This window comes from Sylvia atricapilla, chromosome 8 (genome assembly GCF_009819655.1).
Source record: "Sylvia atricapilla isolate bSylAtr1 chromosome 8, bSylAtr1.pri, whole genome shotgun sequence".
Classification (NCBI taxonomy): domain Eukaryota; kingdom Metazoa; phylum Chordata; class Aves; order Passeriformes; family Sylviidae; genus Sylvia; species Sylvia atricapilla.
Genome location: NC_089147.1, coordinates 6,125,387 through 6,151,743, shown reverse-complemented (window position 1 = coordinate 6,151,743; position 26,357 = coordinate 6,125,387). Strand labels below are relative to the sequence as shown.

Below are 26,357 nucleotides of genomic sequence, written 5' to 3'. Positions count from 1 at the left end.
CAGCAAAGAGCACCATACACTGACATTGAGAAGCAAAGTAAGTAACAAACATCAACTTGCATTCTATTTTCATAGAGCCCTTACATTTCCAAAACGCAAGGTACTACTCTCATCTATTTTGGTTTGAATTTCAGGAAGCCAGAAAAAACCAGCTGAGAAAGGCAGAAAAAAATACAGTACTACAAGTTTTTTCAGCACATCTGCAGTACTATATCATGTGCTATGTATCCAATTGTTTCCCAAGAACCTGTTAGCAAGTTTCAAATTTTATTTAGGCATACTTTAACTCAATTTATAGATCCTCTTATCCAAGATTTAATTAAATCAGATCACAGTTAGGAGTTCATGCCTGTCAGTATTTATCATCTTACTTAGGAGGCAGATAAAACCCAAATAACCTAGCTTTAATAAACTGATGGTCAGACTGAAATGAACCCAAGGAAATGAACCTCTCTTGCTCATTAAACAAGAGACTTCATATACAGCAACACAGACAGCTTACCTTTATTTTTCATTTTTCACTTTTTTCATTATACTTCTACAATTAACAGAGCTGGGGAAAAGTATTTCTGATTCCACACACACACAACACCACAGGTCTTTTCCTTTCAACAGTTCATCTGCAATTTCTATTTGATTCTGCTATTATCACTGCAGAAAGTTAATTACTTAGCAACAACACATCTGACATCACTTATGTCAGAGGCTTATTCAGTGTTACACCTTTGCTTTGCCTGGAAAAAAGAATTCTTTGCCTGAAAAATGCAAACATTTTAACACAATATCAGCCAGATTTTCCATGATCTTGTTGCAGCAATCATCTTACCACGTTTCACCACAGTAATTCTCTTTGGCACAAAATAAAACATCAGGCCCATGGCTGGGCATTTCTCACTGCTCTGCTATTTTTAAGGTGATGTGATCTGCTCTTAAGTGACACTTTTCCAGATGGCAAGAACAAGACGTCATCAGAGCTGATGATCTCGCAGCCCTGTGGGGTGCCAGGCTCCCTGACCTTGCAGTCACCCTGTTCACCCAACCCTCTCCCAGGCAGTCACCTCAGTGAGCCTGAAACAACAGCACAGCTCCTTTCCCCCGGCCCTTGCCTGCAAAGAGCAGGGCATTGCTGCCCAAGCAAAGACAAAAGGAGCCATAAACTCCACTCCCATTGCTCTAATGCTTTCCTAGCTGCCCTAACCAAGCAGCGAGGTCCCTGTGCTCACACACTCTCCGAAGTGGCAGGTTTCACACAAACACTGTGGCTCACCACAGGAGTCACACTTCCCGTTCAGTGCTCCTGTGGGTATCACTTAAAGCACATTATATTTGCATCAACCCATTAACCTAAGAGAGAAAGTGCTGTCAGCATTCTGCAGCTCACCACCTACAGCAGTACTCGAGTACATCATGACAATAACCCCAGAGGTATCACAGTTCTTTGACCACACCATGTTCTTAATGACACCTGTCAATATTTTGATAATGAAGTTGGAAAGTAACGGCATAAACAACAGAACAATAAAACATTCATTCTGCCATAATCAAAAGTCACAAGGGAAAATAAACATTGATTCCCACAGATCTCAAGCAAAGCATCACTTCTTACAAAGTCAGATTTCTGAAAAAAATAAGCTGAAGTGTGTTGCATTTCCTCATACCGCAAAGGAATTTGTACTGAAGTTCACTAATATTTGGCATTTTATCCCCATTTGCTTTGGATTTCCACAGTATCTGAAAGCACTGTGGCTCTCCAGGCTTCCATTATAAAGAAAAATCAACAGCTTTACTTACGCATTAGGTTGTAAATGTGCTTTTCTGCAACATGTTCCGTAAACAGCTTTATAAGGTCATCTTTTAAGTCTCTGTTTAGCTTGGTTTCTATGTAAAATTTATTCTGGAAAAGAAGACAGAAGTTTTCAAGTTTGTTTCTCATAATAGCAAATGAAGCAAATTTCATTTTAGAAATTTTGTAAATTCTCTTAATAGCAAAATACAGCTGGACAATATGTTTGTAACAAAAGAAAATATTCTTCTCAATGACTGAAAGTGATTAAGCCACTAAAATAGATGGCTTACAATAATAAGTCATCAGCACAACTATCCACTTCTATGTTTCATTGACAATCTCAGAGGATAGCTACTCAGAATGAATCAGCTGTGGAAATTAATGATATATACAAATCTACACGAAAAGTGAACTACATTAAAATTTTTAGGAATCCTTTACTTTGACCAATTCAGCATTAATAAAGAATTCATCTTTTTGAGGGAAATTCAAACATAATTATATTCATGAGCTCCTCAAGGGCCCCAATATCTAATGTACTCTTGGTATCAATGCTCCATTTCCTGCAATTAATAGCAAGATTTCTTGTCTGTGTCTTATTCAAAGAAGTGTTTTAAAAGCTGGGGGGGGGAATTGCTTCAAGATAAATCTCCTACCATTAAAAAGCTAACTTGTAAGTAGAACAGCCGAATTAAATAATTTGGACAAATGGTGTAGAAGAGTTAAACAGATAGTCTAACAGACATCCAACTCAAAAATAATTCAGAGAAACACTTATCTGAGAGATTTAATAGAAGAAGAGATAAATTAAAGGGAGAAAGGTTTTGCCATGCTTTAAATCAAGTTTTTCTCCTACTTACTAAAGCATTTAACAAAACCAGAACTCTCAGAACACAGAGCAATCTTCACGTTTCAATGTGAAACCCATTCTCTTGGTTTGTACTGCAAGTTCTCTTGGTTTGTACACACTGCAACAATCTGAAACCCCTTAAACTTCTGAGAGAACATTCACCAGCAGTTATTTACCTTTAATAAAGATTGAACCTGGTAGAACAAAGCCAATCTGAGGCCTGAATACATGCATCTATTGTAGTTTAAATTTGTTGCAGTAATGGACAACAGCCTTAAAAAGATTTTTTTTTTTTAAATTTACTAAACTTGCTGCTGATGGTTTCCTTTGATATCCTGAATTTATCCTGACAAGGACTCAGTTTTTTCCCCTCACCTGTGAACAGAGATTGAGGGAAAGGCTCTGCAGACAGCATACCCCAATTGGAAACAGACTAACTTACTGGTAAAGGTTTTAGTGGATGGTGAATTGCCATTGCAATAGAAACCCACAGCAACTAAAGATACACTTCGAGGAAGTGTTAAGCTACACACCACACTACAGCCTTTCACCAGAACATTTTCCTAAACCATTCTGCACTAGATGTGCAAGACAGGATGCTTCATTTTGCTCAGGGGCTGGAAAGCCTAAGCTTTAAATCCTAGTAATTTCATTACTAGAAAAGTAACAAAAACCTCAGCAGTTACAATACAGTACAAACACAGAAGAAATGTAAAAAACTCTTCACATTTTCTCACTTGGAAACACCTTTCCAAAAAGATGCTCCACTTGTGTGAGCTTAAATAGACAATGAAAATGCATCTAACTGAAGTACTTAATTTCCAATCCACAGTGTCGGAAGGATACAGCAGAAGAGCTGTCACTTCCCCCATTCTTGTCAGGGGTAAATCAGGAAGATTTTCTGTATAACTTGTCACTACCTAGGCCATGCCAAAGTTTCCTGAAAAATGTCTCAAATCACATAAAGATCTAACTGACACATAAAAGGTAAGCAGATGTGAGTAACTGAGCAAGTCAGTTATGATACAAACATTTATTCTACAAAACACCTTATGATTCAGCAATCTGGCAAATCTTAAAAGATAAAACTCAGTTAATATTAAGAGGAGATCAATTAGTACTTGAAAGAAGAGAACACAGTATATAGGTGTGCTTATCACATCATACTCACATATATCTGTGTATACAGACACACACAAAATGCCCTCTAGCTGATAAGCAATGAAGTGCAATATCACCCAGTAAAATAACAGTATTTTGGAGGTAATGAAAAGATTTTAACTATCCCAAAACTGCAGTGCTCACTAATGTTAGGCTCATATAACATGGCAAAACAACATTATTTTCAGCTATATCTCAAAGTAAAATGAAAAACTGAGATTCTGTAAGAAAAATACACAATCTAAATTTTATTTTTTTATTCAAATAGAAATACTTGTTCATTCATGTGTGTAGCACACTGTGATATGTACAACCTGTAAGCACCCACAATAATCTCCCTTAAATTTAGAAAACACTTTTCTGTCAGGAACAAACCACTGTGTATGAAGCTGACTTCCAGTTTAATTTGTTTTACCTTCAGTAAGGAGCCTAAACCCACAGAATCTCAGAGGGTCTGCTGGCCTCTGTGCTTTTCTGACCAACCTGCTGCAACAGCCTAAGACTGAAAAAAACCATCATCACCTGAAAAAACAAAGTGCTCCCAGCAAAACGAGGAAAAAGGAAACTCCTTCAAGGTCAGTCCTCTCAGCCACCCCTCCTGATAAGGCTGGAAACGCCCCTTGGTCACCACACACAGGGTAAAAAACTCACCTTTCCTACTTTGATCAGGAAAGAAAAGTGCTGCTGCTGCTTTTAAGACACTCAGGACTAAGACAAAATATTATGCCATATTCCAGTTCTACATAAAAGCTTTAGTTTTTCCTCAGCTTCACAGATTTTAAAAAATATTTAAATGCATATTAAAAGTTTTCCTAGGCAGCAATATAATTATCCTTTCAGAACAAAGTCCTCAAGAGCAACTCAACAGCCTTGGAAACCCCTGATTAAAGCAATCACAGAAACGGAAACCTCATCACCTCTGACATAAAGGCAGAGTTTAACAACTTCGACCACTTCAAAATGCTTTGGAAAGTACCTATTAAAATAAATGCAAAGCTGTCATTTAGACTGTAATTAGGCATTCACCTCTTGCAGTTGTTTTTCCATTGTACTTTTGGACCAAACAAAGGAAACTGTTGTTGCTGTATGAGAAAACTTGATTAGACACTACAGTGTAAGACTGTAAGAGTACCTGTACATAGTACTTCCAAATCCATACAGAAAAAACTAAGAAACACATTTTTCACCCTGACTTCTCTAGACATATTTCCCGTATCATGCACAACACTGAAATTATTTCAGTGAAAAAACATGACACCTAACTTGCCTTATAAAGCAGCTGTACAGCTGAGCAAAGTCAGCATTGCTTTTGGCAGCAAGAGGAACTAACGTCACAGAACCAGATAAAAGGGCAGATTAGAAGATACCAAGTCCAAAAAAGGCAAATTCCTCTTTTAATGCAATAAATCTGTATGGTAGCACAACACCTAAATACTGCATCAAGTTACCTAAATTCATTGAGACACAGGAAAGCCTCCTAAAGGCTACTGCTTCCCAAACTCTGTGAAATTACCGATCAGAAAAACTTTGAAGAGTTTGAGGCTTGCTTAATCCATTTTTTGGTTTGGGGTTTTTATTTTTTCATTTCTAAAGTGATGCCAAAACAAGGACAGTTTCTGGGAGAAGGACAAATTTCAAGATTAAGTTATTCCTTATAACAGGAAAAAAAAAGGCAATTTAAGTTTTAGGTACTTCAACAAAAAGGACACAAAAAACTGGTTTCTGCACCATGCCAAGTACACCTGACAGTGCTGTGAACATTATTGTGTCTTTATCCAGCCAATAGACTGAATTGCTTGATCAAATGATAAAGACATTTCCAAGACACATTTCTTCCTGCCTTTTCTGAATCTGCACTATTTGAAAGCGAAAAATAATCATCTCCACAACCTGCCCAAACTAAGAAGCCAAAACTTAACAAGTCAATAAATGACCTCTTTTCAAAAAAGATACAAATAATGAACTATTTGAGATGGCTTTTTTCCCTTTATTCTCTTTTTTCCCACTCCCAGGAAAGAAGCATTAGGGCAGAAACCAACTGCAAAACCCTGCATTTAAAAAGCATGGCTTCCCCTTCCTCTCCCCATAATTTGATCAGTATTGTTAGGCAGGCACCAAAACTAGGAACAAATCTTAAGTTTTACAGGTCAGAAAGCATTATAGCCACATTTTGCTCTTTTCCCTTTCAGTCAGCATTTTGTGTATGGACATATTTATTTGAAAAGAATTTTCTAAAACTTACCATATATATGAAAAGAGGCACAATGCTCTGCAATGCTCCCATATACTGTCCAAGAGCTACGTTAAATCTTTCAATATAGAGATCTGGAGGGCTGGCCTGCAAGAAACCGTAAAAGTCAGGTTGGAATTTGAACAAGAGAAAGATCTGGAACAGCATGGGCTATGCTTTCATAGCAAACTCAAACAGCTACAAAGGATTTGATACACTAGGTCCACACAAAGCAAGCCACACATCATTCCAGAGTTTCTGCTCTAACTCCCTCCAGCAAAACCAATCTCCCTTCAGTAACCAGGTTTTGCCTAGGACTGTACATCAGTGCCCAGAGCACAAGGTCCATTCAGTAAGAAATACAGTGAGCCTGTAACAAGCTGACATTTAGCATACGCAAATAAAAACACTTTTTTCATGACCAGAGGTTTGTTTTGAAAGCACCAGCTGTCATGCCTAGAATCCATAACCAAATCTGCACAAGTGCTGCAGTGTGTGCTCCCACCCCCCTGAGCTTTCACTCCACCAGAGCAGGGCGACATTCAGCTGCTGCTTTGGAGCCTCCAGCTCCAGGGAACACTGTCCTCCCACAGAAAACCTTTCTAAGTTACTGCTGGGTCACCTCAGGCAAAGCAAGTGTTCAAGGGGTTCAGCCTCACAAAGAAGCAATATCTTCAGAGAGAGTTCTGCATGCAGGTCTCAGGCTCCAGGTTTGGGCTGTGGAAATCTCCAGCCCTGCTCTAGCACACAACATCCCCCTGGAGCCCCAGCCTAAACCTGGCTACACAAAACCTGAATGTGCTTTTTGTGGCTACAATGTCCTGTTTTCCAAAGGAGATAAGGAAGCTTAAAAGATCTGCTCAGCAGCAGGTGAAGTTAAAAGGAGAAGAGAACCAGAAGAATGGGAAGCACTAAGCACTGTTTCTGTTACAATATCCATGTGAAGGCCTGCAGGGGAGCGGCACTGGAGCATTCAGAAGTTAGATACCCACAGCTGGAAGTGGAGCTACAGCAATGTCTTGCTCCACTATTCACTTCAACACTCCAATCCTCCCCCTTACACTGCCCTACCTCTGGCCCAACCCCTGCTTTGGTCTTTCCAGAGGGGCTGTGTGGCTGCCTGAGTTCCTACAGCTCACATACAGAGATACAACTACACAAGCCTGAGGTTGCTCCCTAATCAGAAGCAAAACTTCTCTTCCCCTGCACTGTTTTCCCCTCTGACAGCCCCAAGCCAAAAGAAGATAGAGAATACAGCAATAACTGGGACCTTGCAAGAAAACAAATTCAAAGACTGTCCTAAAGCCAAAGCATCTGTGGCATGAGAAACACTAAAGCCTTTGCTGCACCTCGACCACCTTATCAGAACTACTTAAAGCAACCTTCACAAACATTTTTCAGCCTTTCAGCCTTCAGACGCTCACTAGCAGCCCTGCAAGAAAAGTTAAAATTTATGATGATATTTTGCTCTATCAAGTATTCTAAATTTATAACCTCCTTTTTTCCCTTTAAAATAGCTTCTTTTGCCTCCCTTCTTAATATGCTTAATGAGCACGTGGGTAATTTTCACAGCAAACACCAATATAGAGCAGACAGTTCAGAAAGTAAAGCAAAACTGGCAAAGGAAGAAAGACTGTTATTCCATATGCAGTTGCCAAAGGCTATATATGGTTATTCCTCATTTTGATCATAAGGTTTTAATCTTATTGCAAATGCAGTTCTCAGGGTGGCCAAACAAATTTTAGTTCAAAATGCCCACAACGTATAAAAGTGCCTATGAGCTCCAAGGATTCCCTTTCATATATAGCTACATATACAATTTGTTGCAAATAGCATGCAATGAAATCTGCATTCTAAGCAGTATGTATTCCTGCTTCACTCCTTTTCAACCTCAACTTTAAATATGGTTATACCCTCTGATTTGTATACAGCTTCTAAGATTAAAGAAAAAGGAAAATTCTACTTGAAAGAACATGTCAGACAAAAGGAGACCATAGCCTGACACAGCGCACCACTCTTCTCTCACTGATGGATTGCCATTTTCATTAAAAAAAACAAAACAACAATAAAGCCAACAAGAAAAAACACAGACACAAGTTGTCTGGGCAGTGGAGATTTAATCCCAGGCAATAAGTGCAGCCAGTCTGCCGAAGTTTTGACAGGGGATATAAGCACTGGTATCTTTTTTCCCCACTGCAGATGAGAACTCTGCTAGCTCAGCTCCCCAAGACCAAGAGAGGCTGTTTATGAGGGGACAACATCTGCACACCCAGCTGGCTCCTGAGAACGACCTCGGGAGCCCTTTAATAGAAGGACACCTGGGAGCTGTCAACCACCACCTTGCCTTGCAATCGAGTGGAAAACTGCTCTGGATAGAGACAAGAAAAGCTAAGAGAGGTCCTGACAGTTTCAGAGGAAGTGCCTCACTAGTGTCAGGCAAATATCAGGCCCTGGGTTTAATCTTTGCAATGCAGAAATTATGGTGGTGTCTGCTTTATCAGCATGAAATGTCACTTTTCAATTTTATTCTCCTGATAGCGTTTCATGTCAAGCCCCAACAGCCAAGACATTAACAGCTATGGACAACAACAAAAAAGCAAGTTTGACAATCAACCTCTGCTCAACTAAAGCTTGACTTGTAAACTACCAAAATACCCAAGCCAAAGAGAAATCAATAATAGTATTTTCACAGCTCATCTAAGAATTATTGTAATCTGTGTGGGGAAAACAGAACCATCTGTTTTCTGTTCATCACAGTGTTACTGTCAGGCTGCTCCAAACTGCCAGGCTGAAATCAATTATTTGCTTCAGCACAGGATATTTCTCCACATCTCTACATTAACATTTATAGGACAATAACTGGAGGTGGAATAGTTTTATATAAACTACTTGAATTTTGCAAACTAAAAAGCAGCACATAGCAACAAATTCATGAGTAAGTAGAAGTTGCTAAGATTTTTATATTAAGTAGCCATCATTAGAGGCCAACTTGTATTTAAAAATCTATACTTTTTCTGATATTGCTATTAAAAAAAAAAAAAAAAAAAAAAAAAAAAAAAAAAAAAAAAACCCACACCTGCTCTGGCTGACACTTTTTACTCCTGGTCCTAGTCCAGAAAAAGAGAACACATACATTCAGCTGTTTAAATTACAAGGGGAGGGGCAGCATTAAGCATGACTTTTACTTCTGACAACTCCTCAGCAACTATTAAGTCTTTAAATCCACTCCTATCTTACCTGAGGGATGTATTACAGAAGCTATTCAAAATACACACTCCCAGCCCAAGGTTTTCCAGGAAAGAAGAGGATCCCTCATTCCTTCACTCTTCATCCTGAATCCTACCAAACTATCAATTCAGGGAGTTGGGGATGATTTTTTTTTTTTTTTGTAAATTTGTTGGTTTTTTGATTGTCTGGCATTTTTTTAAAACATACAATACAGGCAGACAGTTTCAATGCTCTCCTACATTTGCTCTTATCTGCCACTTGTAGGGTTAAGAACAGTTTTCCAGCAAGAAATGTACTGTGTGTCTGTCCACAGGAGCATCAAATGTTTGGATGGATTTCTCAAACTGATGTATTGGCTTAACATCTTCTGCTTGGCTGTGAGTCAACCGCTTCTTAAAATAAAGTACTATGGCTGCTGTTTATAAGTTGATGTTAAAGACAAAATTTCATTTCCTCACACACCACGGTGGTGGACATCTCAACACCAACAGAAATGAGAAGTAACAAGAAAACACATTTGAGAAAGGATGACATACAAGACACTGTCAAAACAAAACAAGCAATTGGAGATCCTGCATACTAAATTACCATTCCCTTAGTTTAAATCTAGTTTTAGGCATTTCAATGCCCTTGTCGTAGTTTAAATCTAGTTTTAGGCATTTCAATGCCCTTGTGGACAAGAAACCACAAATCTGAAAAAGATATAGGGTTTTCTTTAGCTTGAAAACCAGTCTCAGTAGCATTCTTAAACTGAACACATGAAATCAGAAGGCAGCTGCTGGCCCAAAACAATTCAGAAATGGCTCACAAGAAAGAATCAGAGACAACAGTTCTGTGCTTGAGGAACACAAAGTTAATCTGTTTATGAAGAGTCTGGCACAACCAGCAGTATGTGTAGCAGAGCTTACATTCCTAGGGTGAATGGGCAGCTCCATCTTCCTGGGAATATGCTCCCTGCCAAAATGCCAGCACATTTGCTGCAGCACCCCTCCCACGCCTGCCAAGTGAAAAGGGAGAATGCCTATGACTACACAAATCAACCTGTTATTCATGTAAGTGCTCTCAATCTTCTAAACCACTCTTTGTTCTTTCTCAAGAAAATACAGCTTGTTTACCTTGCCTTGCAATGTATGTGATGCCCAGGTCTACCTCACTAGACACTGGTATTATTAAAACATTTTACAAAAAAACAGACATCAAACCAAAGCACAACTGATTCAAAGGCTGTGTCTTCCCAGTCAAGCCTGCACTCAAACCTGTTCAAAGCCTCATGACATTTTCTCATGTAACTGTCTTACAGCAGGTTAGCAGGTGTGGGCCATGCTCCATTTCCATCCTACACTCTTGTAAAACAAAGACATTGTATCTAGACCATCAAAAACCCAAACCATCAAAAATCAAAGACCACTGTAAAAAGACCATCAAAACTATGTAGCAGTAAGAAATCTTCAGAAGCTTTTCTATCTATTAAATACATACTAATCTGTGCTGTATGTACTTTTATCTTTCTGTAATTGCATCAAGGTCTGCAGCCCCAGCATAGTGTGACAAGGCAGTAAACAGAGCTGCAGGACTACAAGCCTTTCCAAAAAGCTGCAGGCAAGAATGCTCCTCTCAGCTTGACTCGCTGATGGTTGTGTCATTTTTAATGGCAATTCTGGTGATATGGTCATCACCACTACTTCAAGTCAAAAGTCATCTTTTTGATGTCCTCACACAAAGACACAAACATTTGTAACACTTCTGGTTTCTATCACCTGAGTTCAAATGATCCAGATGATCTGATTCAGTTCAGTGAAACTCACAGCAGTAAATTCACTTTAGTATTAAAGCTGCTTTTGCTGATACTTTTACCAGGAGTTCTTTTAGCACATTTTTAAAGTCCACATTCAGGACACCCGACTCTCATACACATTCTCCCAAGGAAACAGCAAGTGGGACAACACTTTCATACACTGCACTGACTGGTTTGAGAGCCGACAAGACAAAAGGCTGAGAAGTTGTAACGATTAATATCAGGCAGGAAACGTTTCTGGCATTGCACAACAAAGGGTAAAAACCTGCAGGTCCTGGGGCCCAAAGAGCAGACATGCAAATTATCTACCAACACCAGTGACTCCTCAGTGCAGTCATGTTCATTATAAAAAAATATAATGCATCATCATTAAAAAACCCTACCACAAACAGAAAACAACAGATCTCTTTCTCTCTCCCCCTTCTGGATTTAAAAAAAAAAAAAAAAAAAAAAAAGGTGCAATACAACAAATAAATGGTTTTCAGCTCTCAAGCATTTCACAAAGGAAGCACCGAGTTTACTCCAACTAAAAGGAAAATATTGCAGTGCACCTGCACAGAAAAAGCTGTGTTTGTAACAAGCCAGCTCAAAGCCACAGCACACTCTGATTGTCAATGCTTTGAGTACTTTCCAGCATTTTTTGTTGAAGAGATACATAATGGGTAAAGTGCTTGATTTTAAATTACTTCATCAGAGTGCATAAGAATAAATTAAGCCAGAAACACTAGTGCTGAATGCAAATACAGTTTTACTCATTTAAAAGAGATGTATTTAATTTGAAAGCATATGTTTGTGTATCCACCCTACCTCATACATCTGAATGACTCAGCAATTACCCACAAAAACAGCTGACATTATTTCAAACCACAACATAATGAACCATGTCCATTACCAGTGAAATGTTTCCAAATAAAGCATCTTGGAAAAATCATCTGCATGCTACAGGCTTCACAGACCTCAAGACAACAGGAAACAAGTTAATTTGTGTTTTCTGCAGCAACACGTTGGCTTTTTTAAGCTGACAAAATCCAAAATTCTGATCAACTCAGGAATTAGGGAGATTGAATTCTCTATTACTGAAAGTCTGCATGGTAAAACTCGGTCTTAACTAATGCAGAGAAGCTGGTCAGACATCAGCTGCAGGAAAGGAAAGCAATCCTTGCTGTGAGTCTTCCCACAGCAGCCTGAAGAGAGGATCATTAACTGACAGACAGTAACGCGGGAGCTGGAAATGGCTTGGCATACAGGAGGCCCCAGATCAGCCTGATGACAATTCATCTCATCTAAATGTACCATTACTCAGCAAGCACTGCTCACTGCTTTTCACCCTATGTCCAACACACAGAAATACACCAGCCCAGCCACATTCTGGCCTCTGCTGCCACTGAAAGTAACTCCCTCAAAGCGCTGAAACAACCAAAGGAACCTTCAGGAATGCACAGGGCAACAAACACCAACACCACACAAGCAGTCCTGCAGTCTGAAAAAGCCAAAGTCACACGGGATGAGCAAGATTTGTTCAGAGTGTCCCAGCACAGGACATGAGTGTCCCTCACTCTGCTGACTCCAGCTGTGGCCAGCTGCTCAAGCAAGCACAGGGCTCTACACACAGGAAGGGGGGAAATAAATACATATATATGTGGAGTTTCTGCAGTGAATGCCCTGAAGAGAGAAACCAAACTCCATTAAGACTAAATCCATGCAAGAGCAAGTCTGACCAGTCCCCTGAGGTGCTCCCACTTTTACTGTTTGGTATCTGGGTTTTCCAGGTTTGGCTGTTGATGAATGGTTCCTGTAGGAGACAGCTTGCTCTAGCACGTTGGTTAAATGCAGACATTCTGCAGCCCACTTGCCATTTAAGTGCTACACTGCTGTGCAAAGAAAGTGCTGGCCTGTCCAGAGGAAGACACTGCCTTTGCCTGCCATTTCAGTTTCCATAACCACCTGTTTTCTTACACACATCAACATTCTTGCTTCCACTGGGCCACTTTAGCATCTCTGAACATTAAAAACCAACAACCTGCATCAGGTCATAGCTTGCCAAATAAACAGAACTCTTAAATGTTTGCAGGTGAATGAAATTATGTCAGAAAGCAAAACATCATAATCTGTGCATTAAAAGGATTCATATATATAGGTTTTTCATTGTTTGCCTGTGGGAATCAGAAACTTCCAAGCAACCAACATTTACAAAGTAATTTGCTATTGTTGCTAGGGTAAAGACCTAGAACTGCATTTTCAACATGAATCTCAAGTGACCGAATGTCACCGAAATGTATTAAGATCAAAGAAGTATCATGATCATTAAACATACTGGAGTAATTTCTTAAGAGTAAATGTCACAACCCACAGCTAAAACAGCAGCTTTACAGAACAATTTTTTGAGGCACGTGAGAGTTTTACCTCCAGCAGCTCAAAAAGATCCATTTGTCATCCAAAAGCCAAGTCATGTTCACACATCAGAGAAAACTCACATAATGCACTCAAAGATGGTATCATGTTATATTACAGGTGTGTCTAACCTACATAAGGAAGCTTTTGCAAGGCTATGATTGCATTAAACAATTGTCTCAATTATTCTTTCAACAAGCTGATATTCAGAAGGCAGCCTTGTTCCAGGCAGAAGTATTTAGGCTCATATGGGCTAAAGCTAACTTTAAAATCAGCTGCCTCAGTTTTGGGACTTAAGAGAAAAGAGTCAAGGATTAGCACAGAGTAAAGAATTTGGGGCATTCCCAAATTCAAATCAAACTAAAGCAGTGTATTACCATGGGATATATCAGAAGAACTGGCCAAACCTGTATAGCTGAAATGATTCACAGTTCTCACAAACAGGAGAAAAAATGTACAGGCTGCACCAGCTCAGCAGAACCAAGGGTAGGCTTTATTTTAAATACTATGTTCACCAACTCCAAGCAATTTTTACAGAACACTGAGGCTGTCATTCTATGAGGAATAAAAAGAACATTAAAAGGAAGAAAGAACCTAGCAAATACCATGCCTATTAAATGCTGAGTGGTTAATTTCCTTTATAAGGAAAGCCACAAGATGAAAACAGGGCAATGAAAAGGACATCAGAGAGATCACAGTGCTACATATTTTGAGAATGCACATTTAGCCAGAAATACCTGATGCAGTTAAAGCATTAAGACTGTTTTGGGCTGACAGAAATTAGTTATCAATGAGTTAGAAGCACTGAAGAAGCTCCTGTAGGTTTAGGGTTTCTTTGTATTTGGCTTCTCTACTTCATGCTCTGCAAATCAGTACAAAACTCAAACATCAGTTATGGAAGTGAAAAAAGCTGTAGGGAAAAATCAAGCAGTGCTGCTGCCACAACAATTACAATTTCAAGTACATATCTGAAGATTCTATTCTAAAAGGGATGTTCAACAAGGAATATACATAAAAACAACCATGGATGCACAAGTAAGATGCAGAGAAGGATAGGGATATACAAACTGTACATATTAGGACTGCTGTAAACCACTGACATCTACAGATAGGCAAGAAAAATGCAGAGTAAGCTGTAACAGAACTCTGTATGCAGTAATTCTTAACTTATACTTCACAATCTATATTTAATTCATCTGATTTTTTTCCTTTAGATTTTCCCTTTTGTGCTGCTTGTGGTGCACAAGAACCATGAACAGTTTATACACATTTACACAGGAATGGCAGACATTTCTCTCATGTGCTCAGACCATGTCTGACTGAGGTATTTACATCCCAGATTATGCTTAAAATTTCCCATTCACCATTCCTTCGTACTGTATCATATATTCATTCATGTTTAGCCACTGCTCTCCAGGTGGTTGAGAGCTCCAAGGTCTGGCAGTGCCAAACCCTGGATCAAGTAGTTGGTTTTTCTGCCTGACAACCCAGTGAAGCAGCTGACAATTTTGTAAGTTAATGTAAATCAGTCTTAATAGCAATCCCCTCCATGAGCCACCTACATACTGCTCTGATATAACCACAGATCCCAGGAAAGAGAGAATTAAGATTGTGCAGCTTCTTACCTGCAGCTCCTTTGAGACTCTCTCTAAGTGGTTAGTTATCTTTTTTATTAGGTCACTATACATCTGTTCCGAATGCTGCTGGCATACACACTTATACACACAACTGCAGAAACAAATATAGGAACAAACAATGAACTTACAACAGTTTGCAATGAAGGGCAACAGACTTCAAAACATTTTGTTCAAGTTTCAATTTAGAGGATAACAGAGTTAAGTGAATGATTGTTGAGCTTTTAAACAAAGTCCTAAGGTTGGAATGAGCTCCAGCAGGCTCTTAGGGCTCCCCTGGAGGCTCCAGGGTGTCCATCCCACTTCCCCTCCCCAGCTTCATTTTAACTTACAATGAGCTCTCTTAATAAGTGCACTTCAAAACAGCCAGGACAATTCTGTCAACAGCACATTCCTACTTCTGGCTTTTGTCTCTCCTGTGTCAATGAAGACTCCATTAAAATAAGCAGGTCTAACAATTCTATGAATATTCTAGGGCAAAACCCTTACTAAAAGAAGGGGAGTGCTCACAAGTATAGAAGTTGCATCAAAACATGGTAGCATTAACAAGAAATGGCAAAAGTTCTAAAATTACAGACGAAATCATGCTTCTCCATTCTTTGTTACTTAAATTCTAAGAAATTTCTACACTTTCATAATAAAGAAAGATGCAGAAAAAGACCAATAAAACTAATTCTGCATTCTATGCCTTGGCTGTGTTAACTCTGGTCTTCAGTGCTACCTTTGATTCTTAAGAACACTTTATTGCTCTCATACTGCAATATAATATCTGCCAAACAAGGCTATTCATTGAAGGCATATTTTACAGCAGTTGTAAAACTGTAATAATACATGTATTATTTTCAGCAAGGTGTTATTCAAGTAGTCATCACTGTCAGGACTAACACCACCATGCATCTGTACCAAGCAGCTTTTACTCCTCTGTCAGCATTTCAAAACTTAGCTGCCAAATCCAAGAGGCCCAGGGAGACTTCACCTGCTGTCCTGGGCAAGTCACATCTCTGTTCTGCTCCCCTGCCCACTCCTCTGTACCAAGAACTGTGACAGTAAGCAATTCAGACCAGAGACTGCTCTTAGGACATGTGCAAACAACTCATTTCCAGGGAGGTCCAGACCCCAGCCTTGAACTCTTCAGGCTCTAAATGGCCCCAAAAACCCAAAGCTATGGGAAAGCAACACTTTATCTCTGTAGGGAAACTACAGCTTTCCAATTCTCTACTGAGAAGATGGTACAAAGGCAAACACAAAGATGGCAAAAGTCTGCTTATTTGGTGAACCATGTTATTTCTTAAAAGCCAAAAGACAGCCTACACCTCTGATATTATTATATTATAAAAATAACTGAGTATCTGTAGTTTAATATTATTTAAATGTTATCAGTCAAGGCCATTCTTTTTCTTTCATATCAAGTCTACCAAGAACAGATCCTATATTGAAACAAGCAACTGCAAAAGATATTTCAGTACAATGCTCTTTGCTAAGAGCAAAAATATCAGTTTGGTTTGCATCAAAGAGAGAAACACTGCTAAGAAAAGGGAGATTGATTTTTGTGATCCTCTACAAAATCAGCCAGCTGGGTAAGCAGTGCAAATGGCCACACATTTGTTTGTTCCATAGCTAACCAGCAGCTCCACAGCCACTTCCACAAGTCAACTGCTTTATTTGCATGCAACCGAACTGAATTTTCAATACACTTCTCCTTAGTGTTACACACACTATTGCTGCGCCTATTTCTGCAGCATGTTCTGTAGTCAAACACCAGTCTTCCCATGTACACACAGGGTGTGTTTACATTTTATCTGAACACTTCTATTTAGAGGTTCCTTCCCCATTTTGAGATCCTGTTTTCAGTTCCTGATTGTGGGCTAATTCTGTGAATCATCCATGCCCTGATATCACCAGAAGTCACAAGCTTGTTAACTAAACACCTTAGGAAAAGGAAATCCCAAAAAGGACATTAGGAGGGTAAGCAGTGGATGAATGTCCAAGCTCTCTAAGCTGTCCTGAGGAACAGGAAACTGCACTGCACCTGGGAGGCAGTGGGCACTGCCAGAAGTACAACTTATGTTTTCCTCACCTCAAACCTTCCTTCACACCTCTCTGCCAATTTATCCAACCCTTTTTTAACTGGAAGTGACTCAGAGTTGAAAACAGACACTAATGACACTTTGATACCTTACAGATAAAACGGTCCATGGTAAATATCTGCACACAAACCTTGAAGTTATCTCCCAGCTCTCACTGTTGGGGAGTAAACACCTACAGCTATCACTGACCACATCAAACAGAGCAAACACCCACATATTTGGGTATCCAAAAATGTATTTTGAGTTTGCATTACAGAAAACTGGATTCCTTTAGTCAGTGCAAAGATGACCAAAAATACTACTGCATTTTCACCTCAGTTTCACCGTAAAGAAAAAAAAAATACATGTAACTGTTTCAACCACTTCAAGAAACATTCAATTTTTCAGACTAAAGAACTGGCTTAGAAGCAGAGAAGATCTAAACACCAAGTCTGCTACAGACTCTCAAAAATACTCCGAGTAAACATCCTTATTAAATTCAATTTAAAAAAAAATCAATTATCCTTCCCTTGTCAGTCTATCTTGTCCAGATTGTCACTCAAAGGAACAGTCTAAAAATATTAAAAAAAAACCACCCCAAAATCAATCTCCTGGCTGGAAGAGGCTGTGGCAGACAAATTAGAACACGGACATAAATTTTAAAAGAGAACTGACACACCAGTTTTACCAGTAACACTAAACCATGGAAAATCTTTAGCCTTGGTAATAGTAAAATATTATGCAACAATATTCATGCATCATTACAGTCCTGCACCAAGTGCCTCAGATTTATAGGGGTTATCCAGGAGAAACTCAAACCCCAGTATTCCTGCAGTAAATAAAACTTCTGAGGAATAGAAAGATGACAAGGATGAACTCCAGTTATCTGCAAACCGTAACTAGGTACAATTAAACCATTAACTTTGCACACCTAGTCTTTATCAGAGATGACTTTTGAGACATGTCTTACTGCAGACTCTTTGCACATTGGGGATTTCAAGCTGGGAAAGGATTCTGATTACTGACACTAAAGCTGGCTCTCTTAATTCAAACAACCATCTCAATTATTTATACACATGATGATTGATAACTGAGTCCTGATAAAAGGAGTTCCAATAGTCTAGAAAGAGGAAGTTTACTGAAGCTTTCAATGGCAACTAAGGGACAAAACTGAACACCTGGCTTTCTCTTATCTGCTTTCCTAATCCAAAGATTTATACTGCAGATAGAAACAAAGTGGATAAGAGGAAGTGGGCATGAGACAACAGAGCTGAAAGTCTCTAAAAACAGCCACCAGTAACCAGAGCTGGCAGCATTATTCCAGAGGACAACACTCTGGTGAAGAAAACCAAGACAGCAGTGCTACAGTTGTGCTGCTGGCAAGGGTCAGGGGTTTTAACAGCATCTGGGCCAGTAAATCCAACAGAATTATCCACTTTCCATCCTGTTCACCAACATCCTGAAAACCTGCCACCTACAGAACAAAAATCTCCATTTCAGTTCATCTCTTAAGAAACTGCCAGGTCTCTAAAGCATTTAGGATTTTGGTTTGGAGCAGCAGAGTGATGGGGAAGCAAATCCCCACCATCCCCAGTACTGAGCACTAGTTCAGCCTGAAGGGCAATTCTGCTGTGTCATTTTAAACCCTTTTAAACCAAACTGCAGCTCCAAGACAGGTACAGCCCCCAAGCCTTCTCCAGACAAGAATGGAGGTACAAAGGAGCGTCCTTCCAACTGCCTGGAACTGGCCGAGGGGAGAGAACACCAAAATACCCGAGGCAAGACACACAAATGACAATTTACATCAAAGGACCTTGGCACCAGGTGCTTCTGTTTCCTTCTGCAAGTCAACCACACCAAATTGGTTCCTATTAGATCTCACAAAGAAGCCTTTTGGCACATTAAGTCAATTGCCTACTGTGCCAATCTCTTTGGAGAAAAGGATGTTGAGTCTTTAATGCATCTCCTAGTACATTACACTAAGCAACTGTGATGGGGTTTATTTTAATGTTACTGTTTCCAGCACTTCTGCATTTTACTTCTTTAGCATTTACTCCTGTTAACATGGTACGGCATGATATGTATCTATTGTTCACTCTAACTATTTAAACAGTACTGTATTTCGATAACTTTCCCATTTGTGTCCTCAAAGGTACAAAATATCACATATGCATAGATCAAATAAACATTTCCCTTTAAAGAAAAAATAAGTTCTGTAGCATTTAAAGTATTTCCTTACCTGTATATTTGTTCATAGGAGATAGGGATGTAGTCACCAGGACTCTGAGTTAAAAGCTGATCTATGGCACTGTCCAACTTTGGCCAATATGTGCTCTTATAGTCTTCAATTGTTATAACATTCATTACTGCAAGAAAAAGACAAGAGTAGATTTAGTAACTTCACCTAAAAGACTAGAAACAAGTGAATGCTTTGTGGTTTCAGATCACACCAACAACCAGGCCAAAAAACCTGAGAACAGCTCACTTCAACCAAAATAACCTCACCTAAAACTAAAGCCCAGACTTGAATTTGTACCATTGTATTTACAAAAAATAAATTCAGAAAACCTGTCAAATCAGTGCTCCAGTATTTCTCTGGGGCCTAAGTAACACAGTAAAGCAAACTCCTGGGAGTTCTAACATGAAAATACAGTAACAAAAATTTACAAAAATATTAGTTCAGACTAACAAATTATGTAACTTTGTGGCAGTTCAGAATCAATTATTAACACAGCATCTTCATATTCAAGAGAACAACCTCTGGCCAAGACTGGTAGGTTTTTGAATATTTCTTCCCAGCAGATGTATTCACTTCACAAGTCTCAGGTGGGACCAGCAGCTTCCTTGGTCTAAAAGATGATGCAACTCCCTCTGCCTCCAACTGCAGTTAGGCTTCCAGGCAACTTTTTTGAATCTGTATTATAATTCCCCTCTAGCAGGGACAATTACACTCCTTCTCCAGATAAAGATCACCACAGGGAAGATCAGGAGGTGTTTAAATTAGCCTTCCCCACTACTCCCCGATCTTCCTCCTGAGCTTCCCAACTGCAGCCTCTTGCACCAGTGACTCAGGGCACCTTCACAGCCACAGAAGGGTTTGGATCTCTCTCTTTTCAGGGAGGATTTCTGAACCAGCCACTGGTGGCTCAGTTCCAACAGGAAGGAGGGTTCACACCCTCCCTGCAGGGCCGTACTCACAGCAGTGCCTCGCTGCCCTGGCACACCACCACAGCTTCACAGCACCCGCACAAAAAAAGCCCTCAGCAACCAACAGCACCTCGATCAAATCTAGGATTTCAACTCAAGCAATGCAATCAAATCAAATCTATCAAAACAAAAAAAAAGGATCAAAACTATCCAGCCTAGGAAATCTAGAATAATTTCTTTAATTGAACTCCACAGGTGGGTCTGGCCTAAATGGAACAGGGAATAAAGATACTTCTCACCCCACAAAGACCCATTTAGACACAACACTGGAAAGAAATATTTTGGTTACAGATGAATTTTAAATATACATTTAAATGTAGATTCGCTGATGGCTTTGAGAAGCAGTATTTTTGAAGGTTATTTTGAAGGGGTTGAAAGGAGCTAGGTGAGTCACTTTTGGCAGTGTTATAAGGAACAATTCTAAGGAAACTGGCAAAAAACAGTTTTGAGTATCATGAGGGGAAAAAAAAAAAGATTGTAAAGAAAACATTAAAATAGAGAGGTGTGAGACAAGGAACTGCTGGAACTCTATCTGTATGAGCAAGTATTACAGATTTCCTTGTGTTAGGGTATTTCAGCCAGAAACTCTGTGTAGAGAAGGGTGTTAGTGCAGCACTCCTGGCTCCTCTTCCCCCAGAGGCATCCATCCCTCTGGCTTCACAGCTGTGACAGAGTCAGATCCAGTTAACCTGAAAGTGTCTGAGCAGTGACCAGGTCCCCAGGGACACTGCCCCAAGAGCCCACTGCAATCTGCAAGGACATCACTGTTGGCTAATGAGAGAGAGAGAGGGGGAAGGTCACAGGGCTGGCTACACAAGCAGCAGGATTTCAGTTAACAAGTCCAACAAGTAGCTCCCCCATGAAAAAAAAGCCACGCAGCCAGCAAGAGCAGAGCACCTCCCTGGCAGTAAACCCAGCGCTCATTCCCTGCCCTGCAATGCCTTGTTTGAGCTCTCACCCCTTACAGAGTCCACACTCCGGACAGATGTGCTCAGGAGCAGCTCCACACAGCACCTTCATTATACCTGCTTACACTGCAGCAAAACCTGAGCTTCTGCTTCTTACTTTGGTACCCCAAAAAAAGATGGACCTGCACAGAATCACTCTGTTCCACAGAAAATATTAAGCTGAGCTCAGCATAAACATTAGACCAAGTCTTGCTTTAAGATTTCAATGTACAATCACACCTATATCTGGTTTATTATTAAATGAGCCCTATTAATTTGAAAGAAAATAGTCAAGTAAGATTTGGGAACACTGCAAAATGATTTTAACAGGCTGTTGGGATGTTATTTTGTTTTTCTTTTTACAATATGGAAAAAGAAAGCAACAGACAGGAAGGTCTGCCCAACAGACATGCTGCACAGGTAAAGGACAAAACACTTTCATGAAAAGCCCCATAAGACTTGCATAGAAAAGTCTGCACAGAAAATTTACTGATAAATTCCCAGTAACATTCTAGAAAAGCTTCATTCTCATTCAAAAGTCTCTCACAAGTACTATGTAATTTGATTTCCACACTTCAGTGCTGAAACTAAGCCAACCACAATATTTACATAGCTAAAAGTCCAAGACTACAAACTGAACAATCACTATTTTTATTCTTCTAATCCAGAAAACAAAGTACTTTAAAATTTTAATAACTATCACAAGTTAGTAATGTCCTTTTTCTCCTGGCAGTGCTTACACACACAGAAGTGAAGGGTCACCTAAAGACCTTCCAACTACAAACTCTGCAAGAACAAGGTGAAGACCAGCAAGGCAGGAATCACAAAGATTCTTAGCAAAGAAAAGACAGATTGCCCTTTCATTTTTAATTTTTCTCTGTTTTTTTGGATGTCATGCTTAAATGCTTATCCCTACATTAGATGCTCAAGATTTAAAAGGATTTGCCCAGCAGCCTCCATTCCCAAACTGCAATTTAGTTGGTTTCTGGGAAGTGACACTGATATTTTGTAAGAAAGCATGCTAAAATGTAGGATTTTATCCAACTCCAGCAAGGCTGGGGAGGTGGGGCTGGGAGTCAAATCAGTCTGACAGAATCAAAAGAAGTCAGTGTTTTCCAGAAAATTCAGCATTTTCCAGAAAATTATTAAAGACTTCACAAGTAAAGCTTGAGCAACAACTGCTGCTTTCCATACAAAAAAATTTCAAATAGAAAACTTCCAAGTGAAATGCAGTAGTGAAACCATTCCAGTGAAAAAAGAATATGCATGAGCTATCATAACCTAGATATATCAGTATTGTAGTCATAATGGAAAAAGTCTGCTTCAAGCTTCCAAATTCTTTGATATGAACTTCAATGAAAAGATTGGCAAAACCCACTAAGATTTAAAAAAAAAAAAAAAAAAAAAAACCAGAATAAAACCCCCACAAAGAGCAGGTATACATCCCCCATGAAATTTGTAATAAAACCTTACACACGCTCACTTTTTCAAATCTGTAGCTAAAAAGCAAGAGACAGAGCAGGATGGCTGATTCAACCTACTGCTAAGTTTGCAGACATCAGTCTGACAATTATCTGTCATTTATTCTGACAACAAAAATGAAAGAAAGTAACTAAGTATTTTCTAGAAGCTGTATTTCATCTCACCAACTGAGACACACAAGACTTTACTGCTCAGTTAGCAGTGCACCCTACAACCCTCAATATTTTGCTAAACTGTACAAACCCTTCAGGCAGCAGTCCAAGAGTTATCTACAGACTGTGGCCCTGTGCTTTCCTTTTTCTCAGCCCCCATGTGCATGTTTTCACAATAGATTTTGTTCTGCCCCTCTGCCTGACACATCCCAGCATACATTAGCAAATCTATGAGTTTGCCCCGTGGTTGCTTCCAATTCTATTCTATTTTTATAACCTGTTTCTCAGCCTGCATTAAGGCTGGCTAGTAAAAGTAACTTTTTCTTCATCAGACCACTTGCCCACGCAGCAAGGCACACACACTGCACTGAACAATGTTATGCAACAGGGAAGGCAGCAGATTTAATGGCAATGCCAGTGCACACAGCCACATGTGCCTGTCCCAAATGGCACTGGCATCAACAGCATTTATAACCAACCTTTCTTGAAAAGGATAAAAGAAACAAAATGGAAACACTTCACTGTTCACCACAATCAAGTTATGCTGAAATTATCATGATGGAAGAGTTTTTTCTTAAAGTACTAAAAGTTCTTCATATTCTTTTTTCCCTCATGAACTTTGAGCTATACTTTCCACAACACTACTGCCTTATAAACCCACAGCTATGACTAAACCTGATCAACCATAAATATTTAGTTTGAAGTTTTTCTTAAATTGCTTTAAGTAGAAGAAAAGCTATTAAAGAAAAACTACTAAATGAACTATGCATTACTCTAATTTTAGCTCTCAGTCTTACCAAAATTTCAAGGAGAGAGAACTGGATTTAGCCCTTTTAAAAGGATACTCTGTCCAGGACAGCCTCTGCACCATGAAGCAAGGCAGAGTTGGTGCTCATTCAACTGCAGAACTGCCTTCTGCAGCAGAGAACAGACAACTTTTCTGTCAAGCTTAGGACTGGCAAACGTCTCTACACAGGTTCTGCCACTACTGGGACAGAGCAGGCAGGAGGGATCCAGCACACACTGATTCTCCTCTTAGGGAACATTTCTATCCAAAGCCACCTTTCTCCCTTTTTCTGTGTGTGAAAATTAAACAGAGGTGATTAAAGGATCCTCTGTCAGAGCAGGATAAGAAACAGGCAGGACCCAAACTCAGCTGCTTTAGGTTCTCAGTCAGTACAACTTCACTTGTTCCATTCACTTCCACGTACCACCACAACTACCCACAACACAAAGGTGTGGAAAAGTTCTAATGAAGTTCACTTAGAGAATTTTCTGTTTTGCAGAAAAATAATTTTAAAAGATATATGTATCAGTAAGATACTATGTTGGGATACCAGGGCTGGAGAAGTGAAAACAGGAACTCCCAAACCACACCCTAAGCAAAATCATGCTCTGCTGCGGCTGCTTCTCCCCCTCAGACATAAACTGTGGATTAGCTGGAAAGGCACCTTCCCACTTGCTGGAGATTCAGCTTGAAAACCATTTTCTTTCTGAAACAGAAGGAAAAACTAAGATTCTGAGTGTCTGGACTAGGACTTCAAGAGCCTAGTTTAGCAAGGTCAAACAACATCTCATTTCAACTGTCTCAATGGTTTAGAAGCCACCCCAAGGTACCTGGAGCCCCAACAAGCAAGGCAGGCAAAGTGCCAGGGAGCTCACAGAGCCTGGGAGTTTTAACTTCAAAAGCAGCCAGCCTTGGCCATGTGCCACAAAACCCAGGCTTACCCAAAAAGCAGAAAAACCCAGAAGCCTGAACTTTGAGGTTTGGATCACCTCTGGACATGGCCAGGTGAGAGAGCACTGGGGAAAGCAGGGAGAACACACAAAGTCCACTTCCCATCACAACTTTATCACGGCAATTACACAGTTGCACTTTCAGGAATGCTTTTAACTATCCAAATCCAAGTTTTCTGACAGTCCATGACAAAAAAAAAAACAAACAAACAAAAAAAAAAAAAACCACACCAAACTCTATTTTGCGCAAAAGGGTGACTTTTGGAAAAATGCATAGAACTAAAATGTACAGCAAAATCTCTTTCCTTCCCTCGATCCTAGCTCAGAAAAAAATAGGAAGAAAATGTCATTTTTGTTAGAAACTACATGCAAAAGCCATTTTGGAACCCACAAGGCCAGGATGGATGGAGTTCTGAACAACCTGGTCTAGAGAAAGCTGCCCCTGCTCAAGGAGAGGGCTTGGAACAACATGGTCTTTAAAGTCCCTTCCAACCCAAACCATTCTGTGAAGTTTTAGGATTCTGTTTTTGGAGCTAATTTGGGTAAATCAATTTTCTGTCGTTCTCATCAGACCTTTGCAGATACTCGTCCCTATCGGGACACAACGCCGCTTTCCAGGGGCTCTGCCCACAGCTACCGGCAGCAATCCCAAACAGGCGTCCAACTCATCTCTAGGTTCAGGCTGAGAGACGGAGTCTGCAGGAAAGTACGATCTGAGCTAAAAGGCTTCAGAAAAAGCAGCAGCCGAGGACGCTGCCCACGCTCACTCTCTCCCGGGTCTACAGCCACATCTACCGCCACAGCAAAGCAGCAGAAGCTGGGGCGCTGTGCGAAGAAAGGTTATTTTCGCCTTCCAAGGCACCTTAGCCCGTTTGACTTCTCTTCGAGAAGCCTCTGGAGGCGAGCCCCACGTCGGGGTAGGAAAGAGCTGAGCCCGGCGCCAGAAGGGAACGGGGACAGCGGGTTCAGAGCAGCAGGCGAGGCCCCCCGTGCCCAGGCCCGGGTCACTCACGGAACTTGGAGGTCGAGGCGCTGATGTTGATGGCAGCGATGGCCCCGGCAGCCCCCGCCCTGCCGGCCGCAGCCCCCGGCTCGCAGCCCCGCAGCCCCGCGCCGTTGTGCTCCGGCGCCGCGGGGCGAGGCGGCCCGGCCGGCGGCAGCAGCCGCTCCCCGAGCAGGTGCCGCCCGTAGCCGCCCGCGCCCCAGTTGTTGTGGTTCTGGTCGTCCATCATGGCCTCGCCGCCGCCCTCCTCCTCCATGCTCTCCTCCTCCATGGCGGGCGCTTGGCTGCGGGAGCGGGGCGGGATCAGCGCCCGCCGCCCATCGCCGCCGCCTCAGGCCCGGCGGGGCTCGGCGGGCTCGGCCCGGGCCCCAGCCCAGCTCCGGCCGCGCCGCGCGACACTTCGCGCCGGGCGGAACGCGGCAGCCGCGCCGGACGGCACCGCCGCGGGGCATGCTGGGGGATGTAGTCCTGCGGGGCGGAGCGACCGGCGGAGCGCGGAAAGAGGCGCGGCCGGTGCGTGGTCCGTCCCCGGCCGCTCCCGGGGTTCGTCCCCGGCCGCGCCCGGAGCTCGCGCTTCCCGGTTCCCCGATTCCAGGGGGGTTTTCTCTGGAACGGGGATGCTCCGGCAGGGCCCGCGTGGAGAGCGGGCCCCGTGCCGACAGCGCCCCCTGGCGGGAGCGCGGCGGCC

General features: G+C 41.0%; 1 protein-coding gene across 3 annotated transcripts in view; it reads right to left on the bottom strand.

Annotated features, from left to right (window-relative positions):
* The window catches only part of CACUL1 (CDK2 associated cullin domain 1), a 43,370-nt gene extending 17,272 nt beyond the window's left edge, over positions 1–26,098 (bottom strand). Inside the window, exons 1-5 of one of the 3 annotated variants that reach the window (XM_066323503.1) lie at positions 25,679–26,098; positions 19,381–19,507; positions 15,067–15,169; positions 6,040–6,135; positions 1,792–1,894 (exon numbers count right to left, since the gene is read on the bottom strand). In XM_066323503.1, the coding sequence (XP_066179600.1) occupies positions 1,792–1,894; positions 6,040–6,135; positions 15,067–15,169; positions 19,381–19,507; positions 25,679–25,940 (691 nt within the window). In that variant the 5' untranslated portion in view covers positions 25,941–26,098. The remainder of the gene's footprint in view (positions 1–1,791; positions 1,895–6,039; positions 6,136–15,066; positions 15,170–19,380; positions 19,508–25,678) is intronic. The other 2 variants (XM_066323501.1, XM_066323502.1) reach the window with 2 other exon arrangements.
* Positions 26,099–26,357: the final 259 nt, after the last annotated feature.